Source organism: Hippocampus guttulatus, chromosome 2, assembly GCF_054856545.1.
Source record: "Hippocampus guttulatus isolate MCC_2025c chromosome 2, RoL_Hgut_1.0, whole genome shotgun sequence".
In the NCBI taxonomy this organism is placed as follows: Eukaryota; Metazoa; Chordata; class Actinopteri; order Syngnathiformes; family Syngnathidae; genus Hippocampus; species Hippocampus guttulatus.
The window spans coordinates 20,675,172-20,689,108 of NC_141262.1; the positions used below are offsets into that span (position 1 = coordinate 20,675,172).

The following is a 13,937-nucleotide window of genomic DNA, read 5'->3' on the forward strand; positions in this document are numbered from 1 at the left end:
GACTCGCATCCATTTGCAGAAGCAGGCGATGAGGCAGATGAGTGGATGCTGGCACTTATCCGGGGTCATAAGGTTTATTATTATACAGTGCAGTGTTGCCAGACCTTTACTGAGATACGGGACACATTTTACACTATTACATGATATAATTGGCTTTTTAGCAGTGGTCTGTTGTGCATTTAGTACTGTACCTGGGCCTTCTGTGGGGATTTCACAGATTTAATTTACCGGTAACTCGACCACTATCAGTACTATCGAGGGTTTTGTCCTTTGTGCGATAAATAGTAAAATATCCCACAATCCCATGCGGTTCAGTATAGTGGTTGGCAATATCGCCTTTCAATTGCTAGAGCTATCACTGCATTTTAACCTATAATGGAGGAGAAGACGTTGATCTGGTTGTAGAACTACTTTGCACACAATTTTCAAGGCGGGCCTTCCACAAAAAGCTGGATATTGTGCGAAGAGGTCACCCAACTCCTGCGCTAGCTAGCCTGTTCCAGCAAGGACAAGGGGTTTGTCCGTCATTTCCAGACGAGCAATTATGAACGGTACCCGTGGCTCACAGCCTCTGAGAAACGCTGCAAATCGTATTGCTGGGAATGCCTATTGCTTGCAACTGACCGATTTGGTGTTTGGAGCCACACTGGATTTACCAATTTAAGTTGTTTTACCAAGGCAGCAAGGAAACATCAGAGCATGGCTGGGCACTTACAAGCTACGGTGCGTTTAAAAACGTTTGGGGACACTCGCGTAGATCTGCAGCTCAGTAAACAAGCACGCCGGGAGACGGAGCTCCACAACGAAAAAGTTTTTTTAAAAAAATAGGGAGATATTAAAAAGACTGACGGATTGTGTCATGTTTTTGGGTAAACGGGAACTTGATAAATGATCAACAATGTTACAATAAATTCTAAAGCTTCAAACAACACAGAGTGAGCAGTCCAGGGTGTTGTGTTCTTATATTTTTTTTATGATAACTATTAACAAGGACACAATAAACCACAGAACGTCTGCGTTTAAGTGTGAAGGTCTCTCCAGAATGCGAACCGACGGCGATCTTTGTGCCTTTGCAACCGTGGCAACAGCTCGCGGTGGGCGTCAAATCCCTGCTTTGTAATGATTTTCTGAATGAAGTGGAAAGAAACCTTTTTTTGGCTTTCCCCCTGACTATTACAGCCAACAATGATACACTACAAGGGACGATCAATGGCAAATGAAGTTTTGTTAGCAAAGTTTGCCTTTCAATCTGTCCTCTGGAAATGCATTGTGGGAAATGCAGGAAAGCCCGAAGCCCACTGTGAAACGTAACATAAACTACATGTAATTGTGCCAAGTAAATCAATTAAAAATGCCAATAAAATACCTCATACTCAACAGAAATGTTGAATATTAACTATACGTGAATGTGTCCCGATGTTGGAGACAATTTTTCATATTTGGCCGTCACAAGTTCAGCTCTGATCAACCAATCGGTAGACAGGAAATGGTGGCCTTATCGATGGTCACGCACATTTTAAATGTACTGTAATTGGTTGACGTTCACCTATGCGCACTGGAAGCAGTGCGGCCAAGAGAAAAATCAAGAGAATAGACTGTTGAGAAAAACTGATATGACTGTGTTTATTCATTCATTCATTTTCTGAACCGCTTTATCCTCACTGGGGTCGCGGGGGGCGCTGGAGCCTATCCCAGCTGTCTTCGGGCAGTAGGCGGGGGACACCCTGAATTGGTTGTCAGCCAATCGCAGGGCACACAGAGACAAACAACCATCCCGGCCTACACTCACACCTAGGGACAATTTAGAGTGTTCAATCAGCCTGCCATGCATGTTTTTGGAATGTGGGAGGAAACCCGAGTACCCGGAGAAAACCCACACAGGCCTGAGGAGAACATGCAAACTCCACACAGGGAGGCCGAAGCTGGAATTGGACCCGGTACCTCTGCACTGTGAAGTCGACGTGCTAACCTTTGGACTACTGGGCCACCTACGACTGTATTTAATGGAACAAATATTAGCATTTTTTTGTAATTATAAATGTAAGTCAGTGCTTCTGATTGTGTTCAGGTGTTTTGTTTATATTGAAAAACTGATGATGATCTCGTCTCATTTTACTCAATCTGGCCTGGTTTCATTGAACAAATCATACTTTATTGTGTTGAATGGCAACTAATTTGATTCTCTCCTCTTTCATCTATAACTGCTTCAGACAACAAAGTGTATGCAGAAAAGTGGTGAAGATTGCACGACTGTCTGTGTCCTATGTGTTGTGTTGTGTTGTGTTATTTTTGTTATTTTGACTTCAAAATGGCGCCGCGAGAGTGGCTGCCTTTCCAGCAGCTCCTATATTTTGTTGTTCTACTTCCTTCTTCCTTTCATAACTTTGTTGCTGTGAATTGGGAATTTCTCCATTGTGAGACTAATAAAGGTTTTCTTATCTTATCTTAATGGATGTACAGGTTCGTTGCAGCTACTGCTCTCTAGCGGAGGAGTATTTAATTGTTCTGTCTGTCACAGAACTGCAATAGGTGACATCTGCACATTACTAATACTACTATTGTAGCACTAAATGTTAACTATCATACAGTTTTGACTCACTATAAATAGCTGTGCCAACTAGAGTGCTGAATGCTGAATTGTCTTCCTGGTGAGGACAAAAAGTGTACTAGTGCATGGACCTTTATCTGGATTGCAAGGCTAGGGAGGAAATGAGCTTTCCTTGTAGAACTGCAGTGAACCCTGCCACGCGGTACACAGTATCAAATGAGGAAAGTAATCTGCGGGATCGGGAATGCAAAGATATGACATCGGAAGCATTTCAGACGTTGAGAAAGTCTTTATTGTCAATGCTAAAATCAAAGATGAAAAGTAAGGCACTGCCCCCCCCATTATCAAAAATATATTACCCTCTCGCAAATAAATATGCTTGCTATTAACTCCTACGGCCCAGCCTTAGTGGTCAATAAAATGTATATTTTAAAAAAATAGCGAAGGATAACTTTCCCTTCCATCCAAATGTTACATGCCGTAATGTAACGCTGTCATAAAATGCAATCTTAAATCAAATTACCAAAATATACTTTGATAAATATTCTGCATGCATTGTTCATCTTCAACACAATTGTGACACTTGAAAATGAGAGGTATAAAATATGCCAATTAGAAAATCTCCAGCGGCGCCCGGTAGTCGACTGGTTAGCACGTTGGCCTCACAGTGCGGAGGTGCAGTGTTTGATTCCGGCGCTGGCCTTCTTGTGTGGGGTTTGCAGGTTCTCCCCGTGCCTGCGTGGGTTTTCTTCAGGTACTCCAGTTTCCTCCCACATTCCAAAACATGCGTGGCAGGTTAACAGAACACTCTAAATTGTCCCCAGGTGTGAGTGTGAGCACAGATGGTTGTTTGTCGATGTGTGCCCTGTAATTGGCTAGCAACCAGTTCAGGGTGCCCGAAGACAGCTCGGATAGGCTCCAGCACGCCCTGGGACCCTTGTTAGTATAACTGGATCAGAAAATCTCCATCAAGTAAGGGCGTGATGAGTGTATCGTGATATATTCACTCTGATAGAGGGATTCTTCTCAAACTGGGGTCCCAAGGAACACAGGGGGTCTGCAGGCAGCAAATTAGGGTCCCAAAAAATCCTTTGCAAAAAGGCATCACTTAAAAATGTAAAACTAGATATGCTCCAACAAAACAAACACAAAACCTGTTACCTTCATTTTGGGCCAGTTAAAATGTCTGACATGACTGTGACAACCCCGAATAAAGTCAACAAAACAAAAGTCAAATTATGAGGTGAATAAAGCCCTTTTTTTTTTTGAAATCAAATAGCAATTTTTTCAAGAATAGTATTTTTGACAAAATACACAAAGGTGTATTTCAAATGAATTTATATTTTTGTTAAAATCTGACTTTCTTCCCCTGTTAAACTTCTGATTTTCATAAAACTGAGTTTATCTTGGGATTTTGTTTTTTAATTTTCATCCCATTTTTTTTTCTTAAAAAATGTTCTTCTCGTTCCATTATAACTTTTTTTGCCCTCAGGGCATATTTTGAGTGAAATATAGTCCAATTAAAAAAAAAAAAGAATAGATGCATCTTTTCTGCGATAAAAGTTGTAAGATTACAATTGCTATAAGGTTGAATGATTACTGCTGTCAGGCTATTGAATAGACAGACCTGAAAACCTGGACTCACCTCCATTCACCCATTTTTAATATGCTTATATCTATATTTTATATGTTTTATTAATTTATATACTTTTTGTTCTTCTACTTCTCCCTTTCATGAGTTTGCTGCTGTAAATTGGGAATTTCACCTTTGTGAGACAAATAAAAGTCTTCTTATCTTATTTATGAAAAACCTTTGAAATGACGAATACTCCTTGAAAATATTGTCTTTATTATTTATTTATCCTATTTTTTCAAGAACAAAAGGCAGATTTTTTTCCGTAGAATATAGTCCTATTTTTTTGTAAAACAAAGGCATCTTTTCCTCAATAAAAGTTGAAATATCTCGATTTAAATAAAGTTGTATTTTTGAAACTCAATTGTGAAAATACAACTTTCCTGCCTCCCTGAAAAATCTGACTTTATGCTCATAAGATTACAACAGTTTTTAAAAGTCAATATTGTACCTTATTTTTATGGTAAAAGAAAAATATAGTTATTGTCATTTTGTGTTGTTTTTTTTAACATGCAGCTTTTATTTCCGATAGCATTTGGTGCTACACAGAGTACATAAGCTTAATTAGTGTGACGACTATGAGAAAATTCATCAAGGACCCCAAAAGTTTGAGGGATCCTGGAGTAGAGAATGCCTTTTCCTTAAAAAAAAAAAAAAAAAGTAAAATTTTCAAAAAAGGTTCGAAATTGTCGGTTGCAATCACGTCATCAGTCACAAGGTGAGGATGGTGGGTGAGTGCAGGGAGTGATCCGACTGGTCGCCACTGCTGCTGCTGCGCCGGTGCGCCACACCGCAGGGTTGTGGGGCCTGATGGGGCGCGTCCACCGGGGCCGAGGGGTACGTGAAAATCATACTTGCCGTGAAAGGAGTGAGGGAAGGGGTGGAGGTCAGGATGGGGGTGTGCAGGGCCTCGGATTCTTGGCTGACGGCCAGTGTTAACGATGAAGATGAGGATGAAGATGAAGAGGATGTCTTGGTGGGGATGGTGATCTTGGGTTTGGGCTTTTCCACCTTGGCTGACTGCTTGGGTCGCGACGGTCCGGGTGCGCTGTCGTCCTCGGGCTCCATCTTGATGCCCGCCAAGGACGAGAGCGTGGCACTGGCGTCCGAGTCCGAGTCTGAGTCTTGGATTTTACAGATGGGACGGTGAGCCTCCAAAACCAACTCCAGCTTCTCTTTCTGCTTTTGCAGCTCGGCTATCTCTTTCTGTAAACGGGACTTTTCATCCTCCAGCAGGTCCGTCTCCTGATGCACACAAAACAACAAACTTAACATTTCAGGCCTGATGGAGACCAGTGCACATGCAACAGTCATACACCCCCCCTTCTCCTCATAAACCTTGGATCTGTTTTTTAATCTATCCTCCAAACCGGGGGTCGGCAACACGCGGCTCCAGAGTCGCATGCAGCTCTTTCGCAACATCTAGTGGCTCCCTGGAGCTTTATCAAAAAAGTTTGAAAATGGATAAAGATTTTGATAGTAGGCTAATATAGCTAAAATAGATATAGATACACGTTGCAGCTCCGAAAAAGGAGAGATGTGGTGTTGGTTTATTAAAACATACACTTTATGCTTTTAACAGTCTTGACAAACACAGGCACGTCTGATCACTTCACTGACACTGAGAAAAGCGAAAATAATGAACCAAACCATAAATCAAGCGAGGAAATTTCTAAATAAATTCGATGGGGGCGTTTGTGAACACACAACAAAGGAATGAATAACAAACAATTCTGAGGCAGTCCAGTCTCCTACATACATACAGTATGTGTTTCCTTCAGTGTAAGTTTTATAGAAGGCTTTCATTTTTTTGCGGCTCCAGACATATTTGTTTTTTGGGTTTTTTTTGTCCTATATGGCTCTTTCAACATTTTGGGTTGCCGACCCCTGCTCCAACCTATAGTGTTCCCTCGCGAATAGCAAAACTCTGCAAGCAACTGACAAGAAAAAAGTTTTATCATTTTATAATTGCCTGTATGTGCCACAAGACTGTTTGAAACCAACAGGCGTTCAGAAATGGACAGAAATGAGCACTTTCACCCGTCTTCTAGTTTTGCTGAATTTGTACACTCACGTTTTGCAACGTGTCGGTCAGCTCCCGACGGCGATTGCGACATTTGGCAGCTGCCAGTTTGTTACGTTCTCTCCTTATTCTCCGTCTCTCCAGCTCCTCGTGAGACAACTGGGGGGAAAAAACAAAACAAAACAATAACAATTAGTGACAAATACTGAACAAAACTAGTAATTCCACCAGGACCTACCACCAGATTTGCATTAGCATTTGTTCAATCTCTGATGCCATACTGTGGCATCTGTAGGCAATGACAAACCTCTTTCCTCTTCCACTATGGAAAAGGTACACAATGAACCTGTGACTCCACTTTAATGACACTTTCATTTGGTGGCATGCCCTGATATTTTTTTTTGAATGGAAAATGTGTTTCTTGGCTGAGAAACACTGCCCCACAAATGGCAATACATTCATCTGAAGTATCGTAATAAACGTAAAAATGTTCTAATGACAGCGTTGAAAAAAAAGTACAAATAAACAGATCTTGTGTCAGAAATATTATAGATGATATACTTTGAGCAAATTGTACAAATCTTACTGTAGCATAATTTGACTGCCATCTATCTATCTATGTATCTATCCATCCATCCATCCGACCCTCCATCCATCCAGAGGTGTGTCACCTCTAAAATCTTGCTATGACTAAAGATCATTAAAAAAAGTGAAAGGTACAAGTAGGCAGTAGTAAAAATAAAATAGCACCATCATGATGACACAGAACAAAATTGCCAGTCTAATCTATGAGTCACAGCAGAAAATCTTTGAAATGTGCCTGCTTTTGTGTCGGTGCTGCACCCCAACTCAGCCTCCATCCAGCACTGGCGCTGGCTGGCGGCATATTGAAGAGCTGCCGTCGCTCTGCAGTTTCCCGCCCTTTCAAAAGACTGATGAGTCACTCTCTGAGCCCAACAGTGACTCAGGTGTGAGTCACGCTAAGTGACTAGCGAGCCTTGTGAGTCAACTACGAGTCCACTTCCTGTGCGATTTACACTACGAGAAAATAAATGTGGCGCTGTGGGGAAGAGGGGTGACGGCACTGGAGTCACACTTACGCTGAAGTACAAGTAAATACTTGAGTAAAAAAATTGGTGAAAATTAGAAGTTATGATTCAACTCACTTGAGTAGAAAAAAACGGGTAAAAGTAGAGGAGTGATTCAACTCATGGTGGTGTGGTAAAAATAAAAAAGTAGACCTTGCAATGTACAATAGTACAAAAGTAAAACTGCATTTCTAATTTGAAAAACTGCTCACACTCCATGTACATATACTTGCGTTAAAAAAAAGGTCAGACAGCAGGAACTGTACTGATTCAACTCTGATACTTATGTAAAAGTAAAAAGCTACAGATTTTGAAATGCACTCCAATATTACAACGAAAACATATTTTTACTGTAAATGATGCCACTGAGAACATGAGTGGGCTAACTCCACTTTCATTTTTCAAAAATGCCATTTTAAGTTTTATGGCTGTAATGAAAAGTGCTGAGCGCAATGAAGTACTGCAGTCCCCTAAATGTCATCTGAAAGAAATTCCTTTTCTCTACTCATTCCTGCACTTAACTTGAAAATGACCGAAAATGATTTAGCCCACTCTAGTTCTCAATATCAATTAATTGCTGGATCACAATATTTCTCCCCATGATCCAAAATCGATTCAACAAATCCTTTGAATCGATTCACCTCCTGGCCAGTGAAGGGGTGGGGTGCTTTGCATGCAATCCGCATTGTATGGATGTGGGCCGCATTTGACCAAACGACAGTAAAATGACAACCGAAGCAATCAACAACAGAGTGAAGCTGTCTTCAACTTTTAAAACTGAAATAATCTGTCGAAAATGTAATCTCCTGAGGCCGAACAAAGTGGCAAGTGTAATTTGAGTTCAGTTCAGCATTGAAAAAACATATTTTCAAAGTGACGTTGACCCAAAATAAATAAATACATACCGGTACATACATTGCAGACACCTGAAAAAAAACTACTTGTGCAGTAACAAAGTATTTCGTACTTTGTTATTTCCACTCATAGAGGGGGTTTTTTTTCAAGGATTAACTTGGGTTCAGAAGGTTCAACTGTTGAATCAGGTCAGTGTACCTCTACCTTTTATTTATTTTTTACTTGTAGCACTGCTCTGCTATCGATGTTTGTTTGTCCCAAGGGATTATTTGACTTGGTCAATATTGTCTCAAAGTCATCAAGTGAAGAAATAAATAAACAGCGTGCGCTTACACATCCAGAAAAACCCTCTAATTCATCAGGTTGTGTCGCCATGTATTGGTTGCGCAAGTCCAATTGGGACAGCTCAGATGTGTCAGTGAGTGTCACAGGATATTACGCACTAATTTTGACATACATTGATCCAGCATTGACTAATTTTCTGTTGTCACACGTTGTGCCAGAAACGGCAATAATATGTTCGCCTTACGTGCTCGTCGTTCCTGCGGCGCGTTGTACCAAAGGCCAGGTTGGCGCTGTCTCTGATGATGCCCGGCCGGATGAAGTGTGAATGGGATGGCGGCGGAGGCGGTGGACCCTGCGGGCGTGTCCTGGATAGGGACGGGTAAGGTGGCACTGGAGAGCGGGAAGGACCCGGCGGATGCATGAGGGAGGGCTGTACTAGCCACTGGAGGTCCTGGCTGGTTGTGATGGCATTGAGGCTGGGCACGAATTGGCTGGAGCCGGGGATGGTTAACTTCTGTCAAAACACCACAAGAATTAGGCATCCGTATTCTGATCAGCACTAAATTTATGAAAAATTAGGATGTTGTGATGCTGTATATATGGTTCATTGAGTTGCAGATTTTGTGGGGTGGGAGGTGAAAAATCCACCAAATCTACATTTTTTGTGCTCAGGCCAAAGCCACATCTAATCTAAAAATAATTTTTTGGTGTCCACTAATTGGCTTTCAGGCCCAAGCAACTCTGCTGATTATCATTATTATAAGTGAACCGAGGAGCTTCAATTCCCAGTTCAATTCCCATAAATTCTTACGTAATGGATCAAATTTGGAATCTTTCAAAAATTCCCCATATTAAATTTCTGGAAATTTAATAGGAAATTTCTGCCCTTTTGCAGCGCTACTTGTAAGCCCTGGTCAGTAACTTAGTTAATTTAAAAGGTTGATGATGTAAACATTTTGCCATTAAGTAGAAGCACATTTAATTGCTCTGCCTTTCACTATGCAGTATTTCAAAAGCATTGATGGTTGATAAAAGGTAAAGAATTGGTCAATAAATAATTCGAGGGCAAATTCAGTGAAAACTGATCATTTCCAGCAGCACAGTAGTTGGGAATTACTTTGTTAGTGGCCATATTAGATTGCATAATAAGTATTTACGAATTCACCAATTTGATTTTATTTTCTTGTCTCCCGTTACTCACAGAAACACGTCCCCCTTTGTGTTTTTTTTACCTCTGTGGCGGTTTCTCAATTTGCATTATTTTATTTTGGTTTTTGTTTGCTTTGTGTTTTTGTGTTGCATGACAATTGTAAGGGCTCACCAGTCATCAATTATTCACGGATTTTCGTAATTCGCGGTTGGGCTCGCCCATATCCCCCTGCGAGTATCGGGGATCCACAGCATAGACAAATGGTGGACAAATGTTTAATTTCTCAACACACTAACAACACACACAGCTAATAGTAAGGGTTTAAGATAGTCTTAGCCTCTTTTTTTCTTCAGTCAACTGTTAATGAATTGCTTTGAATTGATTAGCCTATTTTTTCAATATACAGTATTACAGAGAAGAAGGGGGTATGCCAACATACTGATGCTAATAGCCTTTTGTATGTATTGTGTATATCACAATATAAACATATGTTAATCAGCAACAATTGACATTAGGCAATTGTAATGACAGGTAGTATGTACTGTATTCGTATAAGCCTACCTGCTCTTGTGTAGAGGAAGTAGTGGTGCTTTCCAAGGAAGCGGCGTTTGACCCAGAAGCACCGCCCGTATATGCCAGGTTGCCTCTTCCGTGACCTCGGTACATCCTTTCTGTTGAAATATTTATGTATATTTTTTTAAATCAAATAAGTGCTCCCAAGCAAGGTCGAGATGATATAATATAGTCCACGCGATTGTTGAAAAAAGAAAGTTTCACATTAAAGTGAACACACTCTGAATGTGAGGCAGGTCGGTCGAGTCCAAGCAGTGACGAATCGAAGGGGTGTAAGAGAAGGAATAAACGTTTTGTTTTTGGTCCAGTAGTCCTTAAACTTCTAGAATCGACTCTCGGTGTATCATATGATGATGAGTCACTCACCTAGAAGTCATAATGTGGCGGTCTTTGTGCCGTTGTAAACTCTTAAAGCGGGACTAACGTTTTGCCACGCCCCTCCTCGTTTACGGGAAATAATGGTGTCTGGAATCTCTCGCGGAATTCAGACACGTGACATGACGTAATTTTCCTAATATGGTGAGAGTTTCCTACGGCCGGGATACTTGAAGCTCTTAGCCACAACGACCGCTGTTAATACATTTGGGAAAAACACATTTGAGTGTTTAGTTATTCAGACTTGTGTCTGATCTAAGTATACTAAGAGTATGACAAAAAAAAATACTCACTGTCACTGAGTCATTTTCAGTTTTGAGTGAGTCACTGAAAGTGAAAGTCAAAAGTTCGTGTCCAATATTATTTTCCAGCTACGCTATATCACTGATATACAAAGTAACAAAGTACTGTATGATGTATGTAAAATCGATCGAGCACCCAAAAAATAATCTGACTAAAAAATAAAGATATTGCAAATGTATATATCATCATTTTCTTCTGACGTTTCTATTTCCACAATTTTGTGTTACAATTTTTAAATTTTCAATTTGTACCAAATATATTCTATTCCATTCTATTCTCATGCCGCAGTGTGTTGTCCTAATCTGATATAATAATTATGCTTTTCAATTAGTGTAGGTTGAACCAATAGTACAGTATTTATCATCATGGAGTGAACGTTATTGTTTTACAGTGCATATCTAATTTTACTCTTTTTTTTTATTCCAATGTGCTTAAACTCCTCCACAAAGACATATTTCATAAGGTAGAAATATTGCAACATTAATTAACATTAAATATGAAACAGGCAACTGAGGGTGTGGAGCCTTTTGGAGAGTTACTCTTTCTTGACAAACCACATCAATGTGCACACATGCCTGTGGAGATGAGTCAGCCTGTTGCCACAAAAGCTGACGTATTAAATTGCTGTACATTTTCAATGACAGCTTTTGTGCTGATGAACACAACTTTTACACCTCTGGCAAAAAAAAAAAAAAAAGTAAAAGCTATACAATGTGAATTCAGTAAGGTTACTTACTGTCACAACAGCTGCTGAGTTTGCGGTTCCCCTGTGGACACGCAGGGTTCCCGGCATGGGCTGACTTCTCCTGGCTGCTGACTGTTGCACCAGCATCTCGTGTTACTGCAGATCAGTGTTGACTGATTACGGCCTTAGTACTAATATTTGTAACCAATTACCAATAGTCTGTTCTTGCCAGTTGGTGGCATTTTGCTTGATTGCATTGGTTCCAGTACATGTTTGTGGACATTGGATATTTGGGGGGGGGGATCAGATGTTAGCTTCTACAACTTGCCATGTCAATATAACCTGCCCAGGGCATTCTAAATCACATGCAACTTCAACTATATTAACAATGAGTTTTTTTTTTTAACCATTCAGGTTTTTAATTAGTCCTCACAGGACCAAAGTACTGTCACTTAATGACATTAGAATTTTGCCGTCCTCTGGTTGGTTGTTCAAAGCAAAACTTGTTACAGCTAAGTTTGACTAGGAAAACACATCTGTAGCAACAATAATGGAGCAGGGCCTTGAGAGATGAATTTCATTCATTCCATTACCATGATCTTAACCCAAAACACTTAGATTGCAAAACATGTTTCCATATTGAAAATAATGGAAATGATATTAATTTGTTCCAGGTCCTCCAACGCCCCCCCCCAAAAAAAATCACACAAAATAATTGTCAATGTGTTTTTTTAATAGGAAAAATATCAATCTATAATACTGTACTTGATGAAAACTCAGAGTAATAACATAATTACTGTAAATCGAATGCAAAGGACTAATCAGTGAGTTTGTGTGTGTGTGTGTGTGTGTGTGTGTGTGTGTGTGTGTGTGGTGATTTAATGGCGCAATTCATTTTTATTATGCTGCGACTTTCGGTGTGCCCGCCTTGGCCACTGGGAGGCAGTAAAATACTAGTTAAATTAATCATTTTCTGCAGAGGATAAAGAAGATATGCCTGTGAGCATTCTTACATTATGTGTCGGCATGTGTTGCCTTTGCTTAAAACACAACTGTACAACTATCAATGCTAACCGTTAGCATGGCAATGGCATTTTCAAATACATACTAGCATTTAGCAAGCAGGCTATTCTTAAATCACAGTGTGTATTGCTGCTTGTTTCATGTTTAGATTGAGTAAACTTCAGATGGGAGTGGCATTAAAAAGCTTGACAAATGGTTTCTATAGTTGCGATGTGATAGTGATTGGATGAAATTGGAGAAGGCCCTACTAAAGCGACCAAATGTCATGACAAGTCAAATCAAGTCAGGTTTTATTGTCAAATATGCTCTATGTGTAACATATAGCACAGATGAAATTACTTTCCTCTCTCAACCACAGTGCAAACATGTAGTGCATTGAACACACAGCTAAAATGTACATAAAATTACATAAATATATAAATATGTTAAATAAAAATAAAATAATAAATAATAATAATAATAATAATAAACTGATACTGCTCCTTAGAACATAGATGCCAATATCATGCTGAGAGTTACTCACCTAGAGACAGGGAGAAACAGAAAGGTCATTTTCCTTGCTTTATCATGGCACGGGTCTCTGTGAGGTCATGTGAGTGCCAAAGTGAAACTGCCAACAGCACGTGGACTTTCTACACGCCCCGACGGGTTGCTCATTGATCCATTTTACTGTCAAGTGTCTCGTTTCAGAATGCCAGCCTGTAATAATGATGAGGCGACGCTTACAGGAAGTGTGTGCTTTCCTAGGGTATGGCATCATAGCAGTGTGTGTGTGTGTGTGCTAAAGGTGAGTGTCACATGACTCAAGCTTTTGGAATGTCATGATGACACACGCCGTGTCTCGACGTTTTACATGACGGGACATGTCGGCCTTTTACCCAATTATGTTCAACCAACGCTTGCCTGAAATGTGCCAATCAGATGTTGCCAACTATGTAAAGCTGTTTGAGTATTTATTGGATACACTACTGGTGCACTCAGTCGTCCCTGTACTGGTATGCTCGTTGCCCTCACGAATAAGACAATTCAGTACACTGTAGAAAGACTAGGGTGAACTAGTAGAGTCTTACAGTAAAATGTTTTCACTCAACAAATGCCCCTTTGACACATTTTCATTAATGAAACCTTACTGGTAGACTAATGTACCGAACTAGTCACACTACAAGGCCCAACTAGTAGGCATGCGTCACACACTAGTAACCTCTGTATCAATTATATCAAATAAATGCAGAAACTTCCTTGACCCCACTAGCAGAATAACTTTGGCATACTAGTAAGATAGTGATATGTTACTAGTGAGGCAAAATTATGCACTGACATCTATTCCCTACTAGTACCCCGAGTGAGATTGTAAAATTCCACCAGTTCAAATCAAGCACTTCACTAATAGTACCGT

At 40.2% G+C, this 13,937-nt stretch overlaps 1 protein-coding gene across 2 annotated transcripts; it reads right to left on the reverse strand.

Annotated features, from left to right (window-relative positions):
• Positions 1–2,817: 2,817 nt before the first annotated feature.
• On the reverse strand, positions 2,818–13,524 carry fosl1a (FOS like 1, AP-1 transcription factor subunit a). Of its 2 annotated transcripts, none has more exons than XM_086101278.1 (5): positions 13,065–13,524; positions 10,144–10,253; positions 8,677–8,946; positions 6,256–6,363; positions 2,818–5,426 (listed from the first exon to the last, which is right to left on the reverse strand). In XM_086101278.1, the coding sequence occupies exons 2-5, from the start codon at positions 10,246–10,248 to the stop codon at positions 4,893–4,895; spliced, it is 1,017 nt and encodes a 338-aa protein (XP_085957404.1). In that variant the 5' UTR covers positions 10,249–10,253; positions 13,065–13,524; the 3' UTR covers positions 2,818–4,892. The 2 variants fall into 2 exon arrangements, with proteins under 2 accessions (XP_085957404.1, XP_085957403.1); XM_086101277.1 differs by lacking the exon at positions 13,065–13,524 and adding an exon at positions 10,376–10,553.
• Positions 13,525–13,937: the final 413 nt, after the last annotated feature.

Excerpts from the sequence above, each read along its gene's own strand:
- fosl1a (XM_086101278.1), bottom strand. The coding sequence starts at position 10,248 with ATGTACCGAGGTCACGGAAGAGGCAACCTGGCATATACGGGCGGTGCT. Across the intron at positions 8,947-10,143 it reads CTTCCTCTACACAAGAGCAG|AAGTTAACCATCCCCGGCTC; the intron begins GTAGGCTTATAC and ends GTGTTTTGACAG. Across the intron at positions 6,364-8,676 it reads GCCGCAGGAACGACGAGCAC|TTGTCTCACGAGGAGCTGGA; the intron begins GTAAGGCGAACA and ends TTTTCCCCCCAG.